Consider the following 20,722-nt stretch of genomic DNA (forward strand, 5'->3'; position numbering starts at 1 on the left):
CTGAACATATTCGCATCACATCTTCAAAATTAGTACAGCAATTTGGAAGTTTAACAAATAGTTTTGATTATCGAATCGGATGCTAGAAAATAATGGCGCTTTCTCAACTGTACTTCGATCGGTAAAATTGTGCATAGCTTCACTCATTTAGAATGACTGGTCTCTTATTTATGATTTTTCTATCTTCGTGCGTGTGTAGCACCATTCGAAATCCCTGACCTCAGGGTAAAGTTGCACTTTACCAGAACGTTACCTTGCACGATGAGCGGTGCCGTGAAGCTGTCGCTGCCGAAGGAGTTCCTCGCCACGCAAGTGTAGTTGCCGACGTCTTCGGGACGAAGGTTAGCAATGTGCAGAGTCACGCCTCCGCTGAAATGCGCCGACACCGACACTCGATCGTTTTTTTCCAGATCTTTGCCGTCTTTCAGCCATGTCATGTGGTGCAGTCCCATAGCGCCCTTCTTAACGGCGCAGCTCACCAATATATGTTCGCCCAAAGTGACTTCCGGCGGAAATGAAAACTCCCTGAGCATGGGCAACTCTGCGGAGAAGCAGTTAGTTGACGTAATTTAGCCGAACCAATCAAATAGATTAGCGTCCCAAACGGTAAATAATTGGCGCTTACCGTCTTCTCTGGCGTTGGAGGGCTGTGACCTCAGTGACAGGAACGCAAGAACTATCGTCCAACATGTATTGCGCTTCGATGGGCACGTCTCGCTACCTCGAACCACGGCCTCCATTCTGCTAGCAAGCTGCTCAGGAACTGAGCGAGCAACTCGGCACCGCGCGAATGAAAGAATTCAAGACGCGCGGTTTGCAACGGACAACTAGCGGCGTCTGGAGGTAGAGATCGCCAACAGAGGGGATTTGAACGCGGCCTCAATGATTACCGACACTCCAGCGCACAATCTCAGGAGCTCTGTGTTCTGCGTATAACGGCGGCATTTCGCTATCGCAGGGTTCCGCTACTCTGGCAACACCAAATAACGCGAAAACAAGGCTGTTTGAACTGCCGAGTGACCTGATAAGCATGCGGAAAAAAAATAAAAAAAAATAAAGGAAAGTACACATACAGGAAGAGAGAGATGGATCGAAAAGGCAGGGAGGAATCGTCAACCAGATTAGCGTGTCCGGTTTGCTGCCCTGCACTGAGGTGGGTATTTAGTCGTTGGAGAAAGGATGGGGACAGAGAAATTAAAAACAACAACAACAAAGGAGCCTTATATAAGTTGCACTGGCTTCCGGTATGCACCCTAACTAAAGATTATCCCCTTGAGGCGCGAATTATGATGGACTATCTCCAAATATGTCAAGTTCACACAGAATAATTCCAGAGCACTCGGCATTACATTACAAAAAGAAAAGGGGTGAATATGCTGTTTCGTGCAAGTTTCAGTAATAAATGGTAATTTGCTCGTAATATCTAACTCTGCAGTCAGTCATGTGCAATTATGACATAAAGAGAATCTAATCTTAACTCAAAATACACAATTCGCTTTTCGTTTAATTCAATTCGAGCAGAGAAAAGTCAGATATTTGACATTTGTTCCAGACCGCAGCACATCGAACCAGTGGCGTAGGCAGAAATTTTGTTCGGGAGGGGGGGGGGGGCACCTCCTTGATCCGACATTGGGTCCGGGCAGATAAGTGGGGTCGAGTGTCATTTTGTTGTCCTCTGTATCCCATGGGGGAAAAAAATTCGGAGGGGGGGCACTGGCCCGGTGTGCCCCCCTCCCCTCCCCCAACCTGGATACGCCCCTGCGTCGAATGACCCGTCGAACATCGTAGTGCCTTCACCAAAGTGATCGGCTAAGTGATACGTAACACATTTGGTGTAAGTCAATACAGATTGACTGTACAGGAGGTTCTATTCATCCTATGGGCAATTTATCTTGCTCTTTTTTGGCCACTATTCCAAAGAACTGGCAAAAACAACTTGCGTACACATACATGGCCACTGCGCTTCGAAGGGTTACCGCGGCTGTCGACAGCGCCGAGCACGGTGTCGCAAGGCGACTCTTACTCGCGTCCATCGTCCATTGAGGTTTGGGGGGGGGGGGGGGGGTTGAATGCAAAACCTCTCGCGCGTTAGGAGCGCGTTTAGAAAATCCAGGTTGTCAAAAATTGACTGGTGTTGCTATAATAACGTAAAACCTATGATTTAAATATTTATAATCATCTTCGTTCGGCAGGATGCCATACTTCCAAGCCAGCAAGAAGAACTAGCACAGAGTGGACCACGAGGTAAATAAAAAGGAATTTGTAATACGGTTAGAGAGCACTCGGTTGAGAATCCAGAAAAAATTTCGCTTCGCAATTTCGGAACACAGGAAGCGAATTCGGCATGCCAGTGTCCAGGGCAGGACACTGTATTGTATACTGGCTGTTATATTACAGTACACCAGCTAAGACTTATTGAGTTTACTGAATGTGAGTAAGGTGGCATGTTTTTGTGCAAGTGGAATGGCTTGTCTTCGAGCGAGGCTAGATGTAGCAAAAGAGTATGCCAGCAGGAGGAATCAAGTTCAACTAGGGCGACTAAAATTGCCTACAAATATACGCAATGTCGAATAGCGAAGTCACATCCATGAATGGTTACGCAAGCGTCACTACACAGTTCCCGCGCACACCCAACAGTATCACGCGCTCGACACCGAGTATTTGTCTACTCATGAGCTTCCGTTGGATCGTCATGCCATTCGCAAATACGTTCGAAGAAACAGGGTGACGAGATCGGAAATTGCGGTAGCGAGCGCGACGAGTTGACAAGATTTGCGCGTGTACGAAGTTCAGCAGCCGCCTCGCCGATTTCCGAGCAGCGTGCCCAGAAAACTTTGTCGGCACAAAACCTTCCACGTGCGTGAGTTGACGAACAACAAGGTTCCCTATATGGGCAAGCAGGGAGACTCACCGGACACGGCTAGAGGTACGGTAATGCTCTCCGACGCATCTCCGTAAGAGGCGACGCACGTGTAGTTGCCGATGTCCTCCGGTCTGATGTCTCTTATGCTCAAGGTGGCGCTGCTCTTGGACGCGCTGAAGACGGAGACGCGACGATTGGTCGACAGGTCTTCGGCGTCATTTCTCTTCCACGCTATCCGCAGGCGCACGTCACCGCCGTGCCAGCTTGCTCTGGGCACGAAGCAGCTCGCGATGGCTTCGTCGCCCAGAGCCAGGTTCGGTGGAAAACCGAGGCTGTTCGGCTTGGGAGGGTCGGCGATCATCGAAGATGCTGTGGGCGAGATGCGTGGCTGTGGATTCGGCATGCGTGCGATCGCCGCAAAAACCTATACACGTACCTCCAGATGACCATGGCCGTAGTTGTCCAGGAAACGATAGCTGGTCTAATCTTCAAGAAGAAGGAAACCATTTTCTCAATGGGCGGTCAACAAGGGGCGACTACTGCGCGTTGAGATTTCAGAAGAGAGAACTGTTCCAACGGCGACTTGAACGCGAATGCGGTGTGAGGAAGAGCGCTACGATTCCCGCGGTCCGGTGGCATTCGTACGCGATATCGGACGACTAGCGCCGTCGGGTGGCCGGTTGCCGAAGCGCCGCAACGACAGCGGGTATTTCAAACCGGCACTGCGCATTAGTTCCACGCAGCTCCGTGGACTGGTTTTCATTTTCCAAAATAAATGCCCGTACGCACATATGAAGGATGCGGTTGTCTTGTAGGGTGATTATAGGGAAAATATCCATTGTTGCTTCCGCACGCCACTCGCAGCTATTAAGGCGAAAGCCTTAGATGCCTCATCAAACGCGAAAATTGACCGTCGGCGGCGTCAACACGATAGCGATGGAAAAAAAACCTTCACGACGTGATGACGTCATCATGTCGTCACAGGCCGCGAAAATTTATGACGTTACTATGGCGTCACATAACGTGACTTCACATGATGCCGTCATCACATGACACAGTCGTTTGGTCAAAGGTGGACCGATCACGTAGGCAGTGCAGAAAGTTTCCAATGCCTCCGATGCAGGAGGCAGTGCGGAACCACGTTAGGTGCAGAAAGCATTCGGAGGGGGGCGTGAGAGTATCGTTACATCGACTGAGAAGCAAAAGAAGGAGATGGCTTTTGCCTTCGCATCGTCCTAAGTGTGTGCATGAGGCACTGTAAGTTCTTTGAATGGCGCGCACTTTACCGTGTCATAGAGGAACTGCGTTTTTCATAGGGTCATAGGTGTTTACCACAACGGACAATAACGTCCGCGCTCTAAGGCAGCTGTGTTGCGCCGTGTGGCATGTGCAACAAATTATATATCCAGCATTGCCAATTTGCCGCAATTTACGTGGAAGTTGTGGAGTTTTTCGAAGGCCTCCAGGCCACAGTAATTGGCTCCAAGGGAAGTGCACTGAAATGCATACTCCAGCGCACTACAGCTGAACAGAAATGTCCGCATCTACGAGGAGACTCCCTGTCGCCAGTCACGCGTGTTTCTCTCATTGCTGCTGTGACGACAAACTTCTTTGTCGTCATGGTAGCGCCACTTTGTCACGACATAGCAATTGTGTCGTGAATAATGCACAAAAAAAAAAACCAAAGATTCTAGGGCCGACGGGCCTACCCAATCCACAGAGTACCAAACTTTATGTTGCAAGATGATTGGGTTGCGCGACGATGGACCGACAAAGATAGAGCATACAAACGTGTACCTGTACGCGCCTATTTTTTGTTTTGTTTTGGAATCGTCATGATTTCGTGCAAGGTGTGACGAAATCGCGACAGTGGTGATGATCATGGGCATCGCCAGGGTGGTGCAAAAGGAGCACTTGACCCCCCCCCTCTCCCCCCTCCCAAGCTACACCAGCGCTTCCCCCTTTCCCCCACCACGATGTAACGCCGGTTTTGCAAGCCGCAATACAAAATCCTGTCAATGCCCATGGTGTCGATTCAGTTGGAAGCGGTCATGTTAACATCATTTCGAACAAACACTGTTGAATCAAATGTTAAAGGGACCGACAACCAACTTTTGTGATACCCGTTTTCCTGAGTGCAACGGGAAGCTTACCGGTCAGAGCTTATAATCACGGAGTGGTAACGCGGAGAACGTCGTAAAACATTTGTAATCAGAGTTTTTCGATCTGCAGCGATTATGCAGTCTTAATATCACATGCTGCAAACAGTGAGAGGTGAGCGCGATAGCGATTATACGCCAGCTGTGGTGACAAGTTATGCCCTAAGTATAAAAAGGCAATGTTACGTTTGCAAAGCCTGCGGTGCCGCGACTACTGCTTTCTAGTCTATTTAATTATTTTACAATAGTTATAGCGTTTTTCTGGGGCTTCTTATAGAAGTACTTTGGCCGTACACAGGTCGCTTTATCACATTTTAGTCAAGCCAAGCCAAGCCAAGCCTTAGAAAACGAAACAAGTGGTAGGATACACCAGCAGTGCTGTTCATGAAGTGGTAGCAATCCTCCACAGAACAGTAAGTCGATGGCATCTTGCGAGCAGCAGCGCAAACTCGCGTGCTACTCTTCAAAAGTCCGATACGACGAGAGCAGACGAGAGTAGAGCTACGCGGGAAACGCCGCCGGAAGCCGCGCGCTTGCGCCGCAGCCTCCGTTTCACTTACAGTGTAGTTTCACTGGAAGCCACGAAAGCAGCGCCGCATCTCATGGTTTACTTCTTTTACCTTAGAAACAAACGGGAATTGACAATAACATACATATTCAAATTTTCAGCCCTCGTTCTGGTGCGTGTAAAAGCATTAGACTACGTACAACAAAGTGCTTAAAGGGACACTAAAGGCAAATATTAAGTCGACGTTGATTGTTGACATAGCGGTCCAGAAACCTCGTAGTGCTGCTTTTGTGCCAAGGAAGTGCTTATTTTGAAATCACGTTTTTAGTGGTCCGCATCGCGTTAGCGCGCTTCAAATCTCCCGCCTGAAAATACGACTTTCATACGTCACTGCTGCCGTGCCCAACGTTGCCCGCTTTTACTGCGCGGCCGCCGACACTAGTAGCAGCCGAGCGGAAGTAGCGGGACTCACAGTAGCAACAACGGCGCTGCGGCAAAGATTTGCTCGGATGGGCACATTCATAGCCTTCACCAAGTTGCGGTTGGTCTCGTAATCCTCAGTACGAAAGTGCAGCGAGCATACACGCAGAGGTTTTGACTGTTTAGCACACTGGCGCAATGGCATGACACTAAGCCACTTCGAGCGTAAGGGTTCATTCCGCGGCACCAAGTGAAAAGACACACCGGTTTCCTTGCTGCAGCACTGGCGTTGTGCACCATTCGGGCATCCGGCAATATCACACGCATGCGGCATTTTGTCGAACTTTCTGTCAGAGCGACTTTCACGAGCGCGCAAAACACGCACGGCAGTACGCGATCCCGAAACTACCACTGAGACGGGCGAGGCGCAGTTCGGCGAAAACGGAACCTTTGAACCACACGCGCCGTTCCCCATGGCAACGCCACGGAGGTTTTCTTTTCCATGAATCAAGCGGAAACGAACAAACAGCATTTTATTACGTCTTTTGATGCTCGGAATGTTCTTTTTTTACTGCTGCTAGTTTGATTACTAGTGATTTATTGTAGGCCGACTTCCCTACGTCATCGGGATCACTTCGAAAATGTCCCACTCGTGGCGCTCATCATGTGATACATTTAGCTTAATTACTCGGTAAGTTGGGCACTGCTGTTGATAATGTTGCCGTTTTAGAAGTTGTCATACATTGGGCTTTCACTCTGACATAAATTGTTATTTGCGTTTAGTGTCCCTTTAAGACTGCATAAGTGTGGTTCATGGCGCTCGCGCTAGGCTGCGCGACATACCGGTTTTTGTTACTTTTAAACGCGATTTAAAAATATAAATCCTACTCAGATCGCGCAAGGTATTCTGGAATCTGTCAATATAATTCACGGCCTTTTCATTTCCACCAGGATCTAATCACCCGTTCTGGCCAGTTGTCGGTCCCTTTAAGTGTGCGTCCTCCATGAACCCGGGTGTTCTACAAGTTGCAAACTCCATCGCTGCGCTTAGTAGTACGGCGGAATTGTGGAGTCGCAAGGCATACCTGTAACGCCGAGGTACGCGGTGAACCGATCGCTTCCGGCCGCATTTCGGGCCACGCAGCTGTAGTTTTCCGCTGTCCCTGGCGGAGACATCGGCGATGGTGAGAGTGGACACGGGACCGCCCTCAGATGACGTCACGGTGAGGCTCGTGGAGGGCGCCACGGGCCGGTCGTCTTTCCACCACGAGAGTTCGTAGGGACCCGCACTTCCCTTTTGCACCAAGCAGACCGTGGCTACCGTATCGCCCGGCGACAGGTTCGCCGGAAATTCGAATTCCTTTATCTGTGGTACGTCTGGAAACACAAGTTTGTCGCAGTTAAAGCTCATTCACACCGGCGACTAACACCGGTCGCGCCATCAATTGCGAATGGCGACCAAAAAGCGACCGATGTTCACACATGCGTGCGACTGACACCCCGTCGCCACACAGAAATGACGCCTGCTCGCATATGGCTTGAATTGCCATTGCCCCGTAAAATAAGTTGACGTCCTGTTTCTGCACGTCTGCTTGGTTCAGTGCGACTGCAGTCGCGCGACTGAAAAATCGAGCAGCGATCGTCTGAGCCAAAGCAGTCGCTTTGCGACCAAAACGGCGATTTGCGACTAACTTAGTCGTGAGGCCGCTGCTAGTCGCAGGTGGGAACGAGCCTTAACACTTCGAAATCGATTGAAGTAACAGAAGAAGCTTGCGATAGAATCGGTAACTTGAGTGCTTGCTCTTTGAAGCATCGATAACGAACTATCGATAACGAATTGGGGGGTGGGAAAAGAGTCGAGCGGTAGAACTAACATTGCGCAAGCACCACTGTATAGAACGAAGATACTAAGATGAATGTGCTACCCTGACCAAAAGCGTACGGAGAGGAATTTCGAGATTAATCGTATCTTCATCGTCGATAATATAAATTGAATTTGAGCACGTCACTCCAATGCAAACTTGGCAAGCACCCGAACATTTTAATTTGTGCATCTGAATTAGGGAGAATTTCGGCATTTTCGGCGAACACGTAGTCCCTGCACTCCACCGAAATCAAGTGGTTCACACCACGTGGGCATGTTAAGACTAGTTCAGGGGACCGTCACTTGTTACGCATTTGATGGCTTACGTCCGTATATTGTCTTCTTTCTTTCATTTTTGAACACCTTGATCTCGATACATTTGATTCCGAAAGTATGCGCCGCATTCGCACTTCTAACTCAAGAACATACATTGGCGTGCGTGCGGACCGTATATTCTGACCGAAAAACACACCTAGAGAAGTGATTTGTAATCTGTCACTGACAACAAGTGAATTCCCATGCAGAAAATACGAGAAAGCTGGAAGCCTCCGTACCTGATGAGTGGCTGTGGCCGTCTGTGAACACAAGTTCGGCAACAGCAAAGACGAGAACGCCGTAGGGGACCATTGCGGCGCACTGGATTGTACAGCACGGGCGAGTGGTGTGTCCCTACTGCAACTATGCATCACACGAAGGCTGCGAGCCCTGCAAGCCGCCGCACGAGAATCGAAAACGGCGCGCGGACAAATACCGCCACCTGTCGGTGAGCGGGAAAAGTAGGAACGGCGCGAAAACCGAAACAGCGAAATGTCGCTCGCAAAGCCGCACCACGCGGCCCCCTTCGCTTGACAAACGGATCACTTCGCCACCCACGTGTTTCCGTTGGACGAGCTCTCCTCTGTGTCAGGGAACGACTTTCGCGCGATGCTAAAACCCCGTTTCTTTGTAGCACAGCTGCGTGCATTATTCCACATACCTATGCACTGGTTCAGGAATCCAGGTTTCTGGTTTCGGGATATGCTCCCAGATTGTGTGTGAGGGTGCGCGGTGTAACGCATTTTCGAGAGAGGTATTTCGAAAAGAATCTGGTGGAAGCAGGGTTGGGAGATGGTCGGACTAACACTTTCTAGGCTGCAATAAAGGGTGTTGGCAAAGCTCTCAAATAAGCAAAAAGAAAAAAAACTGCAAATCCCGCTAATTGTGGGAGTGGATGTCATGCAAAAGAAAGGAGGGGGGAGGCGAGGGGGTCATAGCGCGGTACATAAGAAAGCACATTCCCGATCATGAAAAGGGGCGTCCGTTCATGAGAGGCATCATCTACTCAGAAAAATTGATCGTTCAGTTATTCGGCAGGAAAGCAAGCCAGAAAAAAAATTTGGTCGAATATGAGGTATTTTATGCACCTCGCGAAACTTAATGGAGTAGTGACCTCGCGCTGTTGTCTTTTCATTTGTTTCTGCCACACACACACATCTATATGCATGTGCACGGGTGTGCTATTGCTTCCGAGATCGCGCGACCTTGAAAGCTATGGTTCAGCAACCGCTCTTCTCCGTGCCACTAAAGGTCGCCCTGTGGAACTCGTTACAAGCGTTTCGCTTGCGTCGCATCGCTGCTTGTGACGACTAATGTTTACCATTGACGATGAGCGGCGCCGTGAAGCTGTCGCTGCCGAAGGAGTTGCTGGCGCTGCACGTGTAGTTGCCCACGTCCTCGGGTTGCAGGCTGGCGATTTGCAGAGTCGAGCTTCTCCTGTTGTGCGCGTACGAGACCGACACACGACCGCCATTTTCTCGCAGGTCGACGTCGTCCTTGTGCCAAGCTATGCGATACGGTCCCGCCGTGCCTTTCCTCACCACGCAAGCAACGATGATTTCGTCGCCCAGACCCACATCAGGGGGGAAGGCAAACTCCAGAAGCCTCGGAGGGCCTGTGAACATCGGGTCAATCGAGGAACGCATTATTTTTTCAAATAAAGCGCTCTCCATCACCGGAACCGTTGTGTGAAAGGACCCCTGACAGCGAAGTATTTCTTTGTGACTTTTTTTTTACTGCAATTTCTAGCTTTGTGCCTGGTAATCACGAAACTGAATCGCAATTGCTCTAAAGTATCGTGTAATTAAAGCTAGGGTCGTTAATTAAGAAAAATTTTAGCGTCACTTCGAAACGCCCGCCTAAATCATAAGAAACTGGCGCCCGACCGCGGGGGAGCGCCTAGTATAACGTGCGCTGAAGCTTCGGTAGCGTTGAAACCGCAGTTTTCAAATCGGTGCCCCGCGCGCGGTAAACAATAAAACGATGTTGGAGCTTCGGTATGAGCTAAGCCTGTTAAGCATTCACTACATTGTCAAGAGCGTGTGCCCTCTTGGAAAAGAAAATCATTCCTGGTGTAAGCAGCCAAAACCACATTGAGAGTAGCCCTATAGAACAGAGCAAGAAGGGCGAGGGACAATAGCCCTCGTCGGGTGCCAGTCGTAATATTAGAGTCTTTTAGCAAGTTACGGAAATACGGTACGCAAATACGGTAAGGCAGTACGGTACCGCTCCTCCTTTCCCGGTCGTTGAGCGGCCAATGCACAACCAGCGGGAAAGGGGGAACGCTACCGTACTGCCTTACAGTACTTGCGTACCGTATTTCCGTAACTTGCTAAAAGACTCTATTGTGTGCGCCTCGCAAATCTTCTGACGTCAACAATACTCGCTTTACTCGTGGAAGGTCACACGGCGTCCAGACCTACGTCATACCAGTGGCGACGTTCGGATGTGCTTCCAGTAAAGTCCCTGAAGCTGCCAACTCAGAAGAGCGCTCACGCTTACTTTTAAGACCAAATTAAAATATCTTAAAGGCAACGATCGCCACTAATAATCGGCCTAAGTTCCCGCGTACGCAAGATAATCAAGCAACACAAACATTTCGAGGTTTCAATTTTGGTGTCAGGGGTCCCTGAATGTCGTGTTCTTTGCAGTCGGCTTACCGGTGTCGCTGGATGAAGACTCCGTCGCAGACACGAAGAAGACCAGTGCCAAACACACACGTCTGTTCATATCGCCAAAGAACTTGCAGTTGCTCCTCGTATGTGGATATAGCAGGACGTCAAGCACGAGCGTTGCTGAGCTGCGCGCCGCGTTGAAAATGCGGCCACCTCTCGCAAGTCTGAACTCGAAATGCTCAGAAGAAAACGCCGCGAAATGTGGATTGAAGCAGAATCCGCTTGATGCTGGACGACTAACGACACCCAGCGACTGAATGGAAAACTACACGCCGGAAGCAGCTTATCGTGTCCGCTAGGCGGACGTCGGAGCGGAACATTCCAGATTGGCGGAACGATGAAACTGTGTTGCTGATGAAATGTGTTTTACTATTCGACTTGCAAACATTAGTATGTGACCTTATAAAAGTTTAAAGGGACGCTAAAGTAAGGCAATAAATTAGTTTAGACTGATAAGTTATTCAGCGAAAACTGCAGTGTCGTTAATTTCACCACCATATTCCAGCATCCAAATCCCACATCGAATACGTTTACAAGAGAACCGTGAAAGTGATACCGTAGTGAATGGTTCTTATGAAAACAGAATTGGCGTCTGTTTTAGGGGCGAAGCTCCTTAAGGCGGCACCCGTTCGTCCCCTTCGTAGTACGTAACCAGTCTTAACGCTAGTACCAGATCTTGACCTATGAAGTATCATGAAGGTCATGACATTGACATAAGTTGCACGAATTCAAATGCCTTGCGATTTTCTCCCACAAGTACCATGAAGGTTATAGCATTGACATAAGTTGAACGAAGGCAAATACTTCTGCGATCTTCTCCCACAAGTATCGTGAAGGTTACGACATTGACATAAGTTGCGCAAATTCAAATGCTTGCAATATTCTTCTACAAGTGTCATGAAGGTTATGACACTGACATAAGTTGAACGAAGGCAAATGCTTTGCGATCATCTTCCTCAAGCGTCATGAAGGTTACGACATTGACATAAGTTGCACGAAGGCAAATGCTTTCGCGATCATCTTTCAGAAGCATCATGAAGGTTATGACATTGACATGAATTGAACGAAGGCAAATGCTTTGCGATCTTCCACAAGTATCATGAAGGTTACGACATTGACATAAGCTGCACGAAGGCAAATGCTTTCGCGATCATCTTTCAGAAGCATCATGAAGGTTATGACATTGACATGAATTGAACGAAGGCAAATGCTTTGCGATCTTCCACAAGTATCATGAAGGTTACGACATTGACATAAGTTGCACGAAGGCAAATGCTTTGCGATCATCTTTCAGAAGCATCATGAAGGTTATGACATTGACATGAATTGAACGAAGGCAAATGCTTTGCGATCTTCCACAAGTATCATGAAGGTTACGACATTGACATAAGTTGCGCAAATTCAAATGCTTGCAATATTCTTCTACAAGTGTCATGAAGGTTATGACACTGACATAAGTTGAACGAAGGCAAATGCTTTGCGATCATCTTCCTCAAGTGTCGATCATGAAGGTTACGACATTGACATAAGTTGCACGAAGGCAAATGCTTTCGCGATCATCTTTCAGAAGCATCATGAAGGTTATGACATTGACATGAATTGAACGAAGGCAAATGCTTTGCGATCTTCCACAAGTATCATGAAGGTTACGACATTGACATAAGTTGCACGAAGGCAAATGCTTTCGCGATCATCTTTCAGAAGCATCATGAAGGTTATGACATTGACATGAATTGAACGAAGGCAAATGCTTTGCGATCTTCCACAAGTATCATGAAGGTTACGACATTGACATAAGTTGCACGAAGGCAAATGCTTTGCGATAATCTTCCACAAGTATCATGAAGGTTATAACATTGACATAAGTTGCACGAAGGCAAATGCTTTGCGATAATCTTCCACAAGTATCATGGAGGTTATGACATTGACATAAGTTGCACGAAGGCAAATCCTTTGCGATAATCTTCCACAAGTATCATGAAGATTACGACATTGATGAGCGAGGCACACACCTTTCACGGCGAGGTAAGCGGCGAATTCGTCGCTTCCGACAGCGTTCCGAGCGACGCAGGTGTAGTTTCCGCTGTCTTCCGCCGCTAAGTCGATTATGCTGAGCGTCGACAGAGGTCCCCCCTTGTGCGAAGCCACCGTCAGGGTCTCCGTAGGTTGCACGGGCACACCGTCTTTCCTCCACGTGAGGTCGAACGGACCCGTGCTTCCCTTTTTGACGACGCAGTTCACGGCGACCGTGTCGCCGGGAGAAAGGTTAGCCGGAAACCTAAACTCCTTGATCTTCGGCGGTTCTGGAACGAAGCCATTCATCAACGCATGATGCGTCACCGAAACCTGTACTTACAAACGCGCCTCGACTAGACACGACGCTTTCCCGTCAAATCCACACAGCTGAGCCTAGTGTGTGGCCAGTCGGCTGGAGAAGTTGTCAATTAAGACTGGGCGTGCAACCACGTACACAAGAGAGAGGTCAAGGCATCACAAGCGCCGTGATGTCTTGACTTGACCAAGCGTCCACTCTTTTAACAGGGAGGGAGTCTTTTCACATCCCAGTCTATTAACATGAAGTTGTCAGTGTAATTCACTTCTGACCTCAGAGACAATTCGTGCATTCAGACACATAGATTGACAGTCGTGTCATCACTTCATGAATTGCTTTAAATTACACTCCTAATGTGCGTATAAACATGGAACTCTAGCGCAGCAATGGACCAGGAGTTTCAGCGACGCTGGCTGTATATGCACAGACTCAAAATGCAAACGGTGAACTCGATCCGTACGTCGTATACAGTGGACAGTCGAATTGGAAACGAAGTGTGGTTTCGAGTCGAGGCAAGTTTGTGAACGCGACAGGGATATTCGCTTGAGCCCACACGAATCTCTGGCGTATTTACGACCGACTAGTGAAGGGAACTATCATAGCCTCGAAACGCTGTCAACTACGCCTGTAAAGTTTGCCTTAGGACTTGCTGCCGAACGTTCGATTTCATGTTAAACCGTACAATGTATCCTGTACGCATACCATTAAGTATTTAAGCATAGACGCTGTGCCTCTAGAAGTCAGCATGGAGTAAAGTCTCCTTAAACACAGGCAGTGCACTGATTTTCAAATTCGCTTCGAGTGCACAAAATGTTTTAGCCAGTTATCTGCAATCGGCGTGCGCTAATCATAGCGAATAACGTTTGCAAGAACATGCTTTCGTGCATAAACTAGTTAACAGCATAATATTCATAGAGCAAAAATTGTAATGACAAATTGGAAGTAATTAAGTGAATAGAAGACCGAAGTTGCGTACCTGAACTTTGCACGAAGTGCCTTGCTGACGAAGTAATAAGGAAGCCGATGACGCAACGAATCAGCAGTGCCCCTTGGAACATGATTGCAGTATATCACAAAAACGCCCAGTCGATTTATGGAAGCAGCGAGCTGCCCGAAACGTCCGTCGACAACGACGAACTAGAAGAGAACTGCAACGGTACGTAAAGTGCGGCAGCTGGGATTTAGGAAAATCTGACTGGTGGACAACTAGCGCCACGTGCCGCCAGTACCGCAAACCATGACCAAAAAAGAGCGCTCGATTTGAATCCAGCTTGAAGAGCGAAAGCGCGAGCTTTTGGAAAAATCGTCGATGTGTCCTACAAATCTGCGATGATTCTAAGAGCAACAAGGGGCTATAGTGAGGATACAATATTTTGAGAGAGCGAAAGAATCATAGAAAAAAGGGGAGAGAGAAGGAAAGAAAAGGGAGGTGTGTTCACACTGGTTATCATGATTTACTTGAAGTTCATTGCAGGGTGGACAAAAGAAAACATTAGGTCAAGAAAAGCAAAAGAACGTTGAAACATTAGATTGAGCGTAACTTGATTAGCTTTCCAAGAAGTGGGCGATGGTAGTGACACCGTGAAGTCTTGAATGGTCGGGGGAAAGAGAGAGAAACACTCCTCATTCACCGGTAGCGCCTTCGGCGTCGGTACAGGTCTTCCACAGGGATATTTGTTGACGGAAAAACTTAGGAGGCGACGCAATATGTAACCGGACTACTTGGTACTTGATGCAAAATCACAGCGCAGATAAGACGAGAACGGCAATTTACAGAAGTTCGCGAGCTGTGAATTCGGCGCGTAGCGATTACATACAGTATAGAAAGCATATACAGCCATTGGCCACAATTTCACAGAATTCACAATGTCACAGTCCATTCATTTCTTAAGCAACTATAAATGACGCTATAGCTTATTCTCTCGTTTGCGTAGGAATCAACAACAGGTGAAACTACGACGTTAGTCACGTCGGCAGGCATCCGCCACCGCTGTTAGCGAAGCCTTGAACTTGCATGTTTGTGTTGTATATTTCCCACCCATTTCCACTCACAGACACGCTTACAGGGGCGGCCTGAATAGACCGCATAAGTGCTGCCGTATTTCACTAATGCGGTCACGAACAATTTGCTTCTGCAACTGGTCACATCCAGATGTGCGAACGAGGCTTTTCGCTAGGTCAACGGCGTCTGTATCGGCCGTGACCTGTTGGTTAATGCACGAAGGTGGTGGTCATACAGACATTCAACGTGATGTTCCTGCTTCCTTTGACAACACGCCAAACCATGGCCGAGTCTTCGAGGAACAGGCGTAGGTTTTAATTGTTGTTTGTGTGTTGCTCTCAGGTTTTGTGTGTTGTTCTCATCAGCAGCACCAAAGTGCAAGTAATACGAACTTTGGTAACGCAGAATGTGGAGCTCTTTACGGCGCAGACGGCAGTCAAGGCGCGCTTTTGTATATAATGCAAGAACTTGGGATCTTATAATAATTTGACGCGCTTTAATACCTTCAGATGCTGCGCCTAACAAAAATTCAATCGCGAAAAAGATGAGCAGCAGGGAAATAAAAGTGGACTGGACGTGAATTTCAGCGATTGTCATGGCGCATCTGCTAGTACTGACTTCCACATTCATTTGTAGGCAACTTTAAAAAAAAAGGACGTTGATCTATTTCACGCGTCTGTCGATCGGTTGAGTCGACGGCTAACTAGAAGGATGCACGTCAGTTGATTCAACACCACCATCCCCTTGTAAAAAAAAAAAGGAAAACGAAGCATTCACTTAACACGAAATTCAGCATTGTGTGAATCATTCCTTACTGTTCTGAACAAGGCTTGGCATACGCGAGCCTGGGTTTGAGCAAGCCACTTTCTCCAGCAAATATTGAATGACCACGCGTCCATGTGAGTGCTTCCACGCACAGAACACCGATCATCAAGGCTGACTGAACATTTATCAATGTTGCATATCGAGCTGTATAATTGTCATTCCATGATGTAACTTACAAGCGCGGAGTGATCGACAAAGCTTATGGCCGCGAATCATTATTTCATGCCACTGTCTCCGGATTATGTATCCTGGAGCGTCGACCCAGAAGCATCCGTATAGGGACACAATTTACCTTGCACGACTAGCGCCGCCGTGAAGCTGTCGCTGCCGAAGTCGTTGCTGGCCACGCAGGTGTAGTTGCCGACATCTTCGGAACGCAGGTCGGCAATCACCAGGGCCGCTGTACCTTTGAAATGAGCGGACACAGAGATACGGTCGCTCTTCTCTACTTCCTTGCCATCCTTAAGCCACGTCATGCGATGAGGTCCCGTGGCCGCACTTCTTACGACACAGCTGACGAGTATCTGTTCGCCCAGCGTGGCTTCCGGTGGGAATGCAAACTCCCTGAGCTTCGGCGACGCTGCAGAGGCGGGAGTGAAGGAAAGAACCGGTACAACGTGTATTGTACCTGAAGCAAGCGCTGTCAATGCAGGAGAGAACGTTGTTTCCAACTTACCACTCGCTGCATCCCGGCATTGTTCCATGAAAAGGAGCGTCAGAATGAACGCGAGAGTCATTGCTGTCGACAGTGCTGTCAGGTGAACGAACGACTTGCCAAACGTTTGCGTCCAGGCGTTCGTTAGCGCGCTGGTGAGCGTACTGCGGGCGCCGCGACGCGGGCAGGCCGCACACAGGCCCACGAATGACGCGGCCGAGGGTAAAAATAAGGAAGGAGACGGACAAGTAGCGACACCTAACAGCGAGTTCGAGAACTATATTCAGCCCCAACTCGAATGGAGGGAAGGCCAACTCTCGTTTGAAGGCTGTGCAGAAATTCTTCAGCGAGAAATTGCACCAGAAAGAGGAAGTCAGAACTAAATCATCTTTCTACAGTACCAAAAGCCAACAGATCCCACGCAATATGGTAATACGAAGATGTCAGAGCGAGAATCCATACACCGCACTGTTTAGCTTTGAGACGTCATTCGCTATCACATGTTCGTCATACATGCATGTACATTCTGGTATATGTCATGTTAATAAAACGACCGCGACCGCTCCGCGACCTTTGCATCATGTCATTTGTTTCACTCATCTTACAATACAGGTGACATGCAAGTCATGAACATTCATGCTTTCACCTGTTGTTCGTGTCAGTCATACGCGGACGACATTTGACGTGCATGATGAAACGACCGCCATGACATCACGATGGCGCCTTGTCATGTATGTCATGACGTACGAGGCATGCATGTCATGCTATTCATTTCATGACCTACAACTCATGTTTGTCATGCTGTCATGTCATATACCAATTTCGGCATATACCGAGTTAAACGACCACGAGAGCACCAAGACTTTGACACATATGTCATGACGTACATGAAATGCATGACATAACACTCATGTCATGACATCTTATATATGTTCCTCATACGCTCTTGTCATGCGATGCCACTTTGGGTGCATACCAAGTTAATGAAAGTGACACAAAAGCACCAAGATTCTGTCATGTAAATCATGTAGTACATTACATGATTTTCATGGCATGACCTCTCATATATCTTAGTCGCACACTCATGTAATGTCATGCCAACATTATGATATGTCAATTTAATGAAACGCCGTCGGGGAGAGCGCGATCGCCGTATCATGTAAATCATGTCGTACATGACATGCATATCAGGGTTTTCATGTACGACCTGTCATTTATGTTCGTCATACAGTCTTGTCATGCCATACCAATTTTGGTATACATCTGTCGAACGAAACTGCCGCGAGAGCACAATGTTGTAGGCGGCTAGATAGATAGATATGCTCAAAGTGACATTATATAACGCAGATTGTGTTATTAAATGCGAAGCATTTAACGACAGACTCTGCGTTATATAAAGCATTTAATAAAATAACATAACTGCGTTATATAATGGCTATCAATATGGCAGGGAATATCGAATTTCATAATGCGCCATACCCATTTTCACATTATAGTCGACGTCACTGTGAAAGCGTGAAACTTAAACAAGTTAAAATCGCACTTTTTTCCTCCACATTCGTTCGCCATGATAAAGATCGAGCTCGCCAGAGAACATTCTGGCACGGTTTGGCTTAACTCGCGAACAAAACGAAAATGATAACGGCGCAGATACAGACAAGCGAAGGTCTACTCCAGTTCTACATTTTAACGATTTCAAATAGACTTATATGGATAAAAACTGATACCAGTGGGCACCGACCGAGTTACTATCATAGAGAATCGAAGTTATGACTTTCTATTGGATATATTGTCTCCACGAGCGTGTGAGACGACATAAGTCTTAATCGGAACGGGTTATGCTCAAAACGAACAATTTATAGGCTACTGAACTCAAACTCCATCTATGAATCACTGATGTGGTCAATTATGCAGCGAAAGTCTAGCGAAAATTTTACGGTAGTAAATGCCCCAGTTGCCAACTTCTTACCCCTTTTCTTTTAGATTGTACACGTCTACGAACAGCACACAACACTTAGCGCAGCTTCTGCCGCCCATTAACATTGTGTGCGGTGCCACGTTAGTAACCCACGAAAATGCATAACACAGCGAAATAGAGAAGTGGGTAGAGGAGGACGTTTCGCGAGTTCGAAGACCACCGTCATGCGAAGCAAGCTCAGTGACTCACCAGACACGACAAGGGGTACTGTAATGCTTTCCTCCGCATTCCCGTAAGAGACTACGCAGGTGTAGTTGCCAATGTCCTCCGGACGGATATCTCTGATGCCTAAGGTGACGCTGCTCTCTGAGGCCCTGACCTGGGACACCCGACGGTTCAGCGACAGGTCTTCGCCGTCCTTACGAATCCAGACGATACGAAGTCCTTCACCGGGCCAGTTAGTTCTGGGCACAAAGCAGCTCGCGACGGCATCATCGCCCAGGCCGAGGCTCGGCGGGAAACCGAGACTGTTCGGCTTCGGAGGGCGGAAGACGGATGACAAAGGAACTGCATCCAGAACGATTATGGTGATGAACGCTCTTCTAAATACGGGCAGGCCGTTGAAACTCACGTACCTTCCGGAGCCGTTGCGGGAGACAAACCTAAGAGCACCAGGATGCTGAGGACAGTCATCGGTGCAAGGGAATAAGCCCGCGTGGTAAAATTGAATGGCGATTTCATGCTTCTTTCCTTTGGCAGAACTCTATAGCGGCGTGTAGGAATATCCTGGCAAAGACGTGTGTCGAGCGGTCTCCCGGCGCAGAATGTCGCGCAAGCAGCTCTGAGAAAGGGGAGTTTCACTTTCTGGGCTGGCGAGATTCAAGCGCTTTTCTCGGACAACTAGCGCCCCTGCGCGACTTGTTGGCGAACCAGTGAGTGCATGGCTAATGGCGCTTAGTTCAATCGTCTTTAAAAGCGCAGTTTTGGGGCGTATACGCCCCAAAACTGCCTGAAGGGTGCATAAGTTAAAGCCAAGCACTCTTTGTACACCCAAAGGGACGCTTAAGTATAATTAGTACCTGTGACTGCGAGGTGCGCGGAGTACCGATCGCTCCCAGCAAAATTTCGGGCCACGCACGTGTAGTTTCCGCTGTCTCGAGCCGAAACGTCCACGATAGTAAGCGTTGAGACGGGGCCTCCCTTGGGTGACGTCACAGTAAGGCTCGCCGTGGGCTCGAAAGGCCGGTCATCCTTCAGCCACGACAGTTCGAAGGGGCCCGCGCTGCCCTTTCTGATGACACAGTTAACGGCCACCGTATCGCCCGGCGATAGGTTGGCGGGAAATTTGAATTCGTTTATCTTCGGGGCGTCTGGAAGGACAAGCGCAGGTGGTTACATAAAATCGGGACATATTGCATGCGATAATGTTCCTGGCTGCGTTTGCGTCTAGCTCTCAGTTTAGTCTACACGTCAGCAGCAATAACGCTTTTCAGCTGCTCCGTTTACTGATATAGACGGTAGAATACGAGCCTATGTGCTTCGGGTAGTAGTTACCTTCGCACAGAATTACTTCTCCAAGATTGAAAACTTTCGTAGGTCTTCGCCTGGCTCGAGTAAGCAGGTATTAGGGTCACCTGAGCTATCGCAAAGAAATGAAAACTAATCAACGAAAGACGTTTACGTGATGTTACGTTGGACTACACGCACACGTATGAACCTCGAACCAAACGCTGATTCCAGAAGCTAGGTAAACGCACGAACGCTGGAAGCTTAACAATAGAGAAGCCAAGATCAATGCAATATGTAACTTACATCATAATCGGCGTAACATTCCTCGTGTGTGAAAATAATATAACAGAAAACGAAGAGAACTGTAACGTACCTGAATAGCGAGAATGAACACCTGCCGATGCGGGGATCAGAAACTCGGCGATGCACCAGCACGCTAGAGCAGCGTAGCAGATCATGCTGGCACCAGGAACTCGCAAGCAAGCCTAACAGTGAAATGGAACCCGTGGCGCGACTGCGCGCACCGGAGCCCGAAGCGCAAGGAGTGAATAAGCGATTCCTTGGGCAGCGGCAACCGGGGCGTCAACACTCAAACAGCCATGCGGACATGTTGCGCCACCTGTCCGCCGACCGACAACTCAAAAGTCGCGCGAAATGCAAAGAGGCGGGAAATCGCT

General features: G+C 48.3%; 1 protein-coding gene and 1 long non-coding RNA gene across 13 annotated transcripts in view; one reads left to right on the plus strand and one right to left on the minus strand.

Annotated features, from left to right (window-relative positions):
• The window catches only part of LOC119372187 (uncharacterized), an 88,468-nt gene extending 78,685 nt beyond the window's left edge, over window positions 1–9,783 (plus strand). The window contains exon 3 of the long non-coding RNA XR_005179458.2: window positions 9,614–9,783. This is a non-coding gene — a long non-coding RNA (uncharacterized LOC119372187). The remainder of the gene's footprint in view (window positions 1–9,613) is intronic.
• LOC119372182 (Down syndrome cell adhesion molecule) overlaps window positions 1–20,722 on the minus strand; it is a 212,355-nt gene that overhangs the window by 107,044 nt on the left and 84,589 nt on the right. The window contains exons 1-2 of one of the 12 annotated variants that reach the window (XM_037642649.2): window positions 16,640–16,715; window positions 16,256–16,543 (exon numbers count right to left, since the gene is read on the minus strand). The exons of 7 other annotated variants lie outside the window; for them this stretch is intronic. In XM_037642649.2, coding sequence (XP_037498577.1) covers window positions 16,256–16,543; window positions 16,640–16,700 — 349 coding nt within the window. In that variant the 5' untranslated portion in view covers window positions 16,701–16,715. Of the gene's footprint in view, window positions 1–253; window positions 468–2,911; window positions 3,239–7,035; window positions 7,153–12,816; window positions 13,142–16,255; window positions 16,544–16,639; window positions 16,716–20,722 lie in introns of those variants that run through there. 4 more of the 12 variants (XM_037642643.2, XM_037642655.2, XM_049419805.1 and 1 more) reach the window with 4 other exon arrangements.

The sequence above is a fragment of the Rhipicephalus sanguineus genome, chromosome 10 (assembly GCF_013339695.2).
Source record: "Rhipicephalus sanguineus isolate Rsan-2018 chromosome 10, BIME_Rsan_1.4, whole genome shotgun sequence".
Lineage (NCBI taxonomy): Eukaryota > Metazoa > Arthropoda > Arachnida > Ixodida > Ixodidae > Rhipicephalus > Rhipicephalus sanguineus.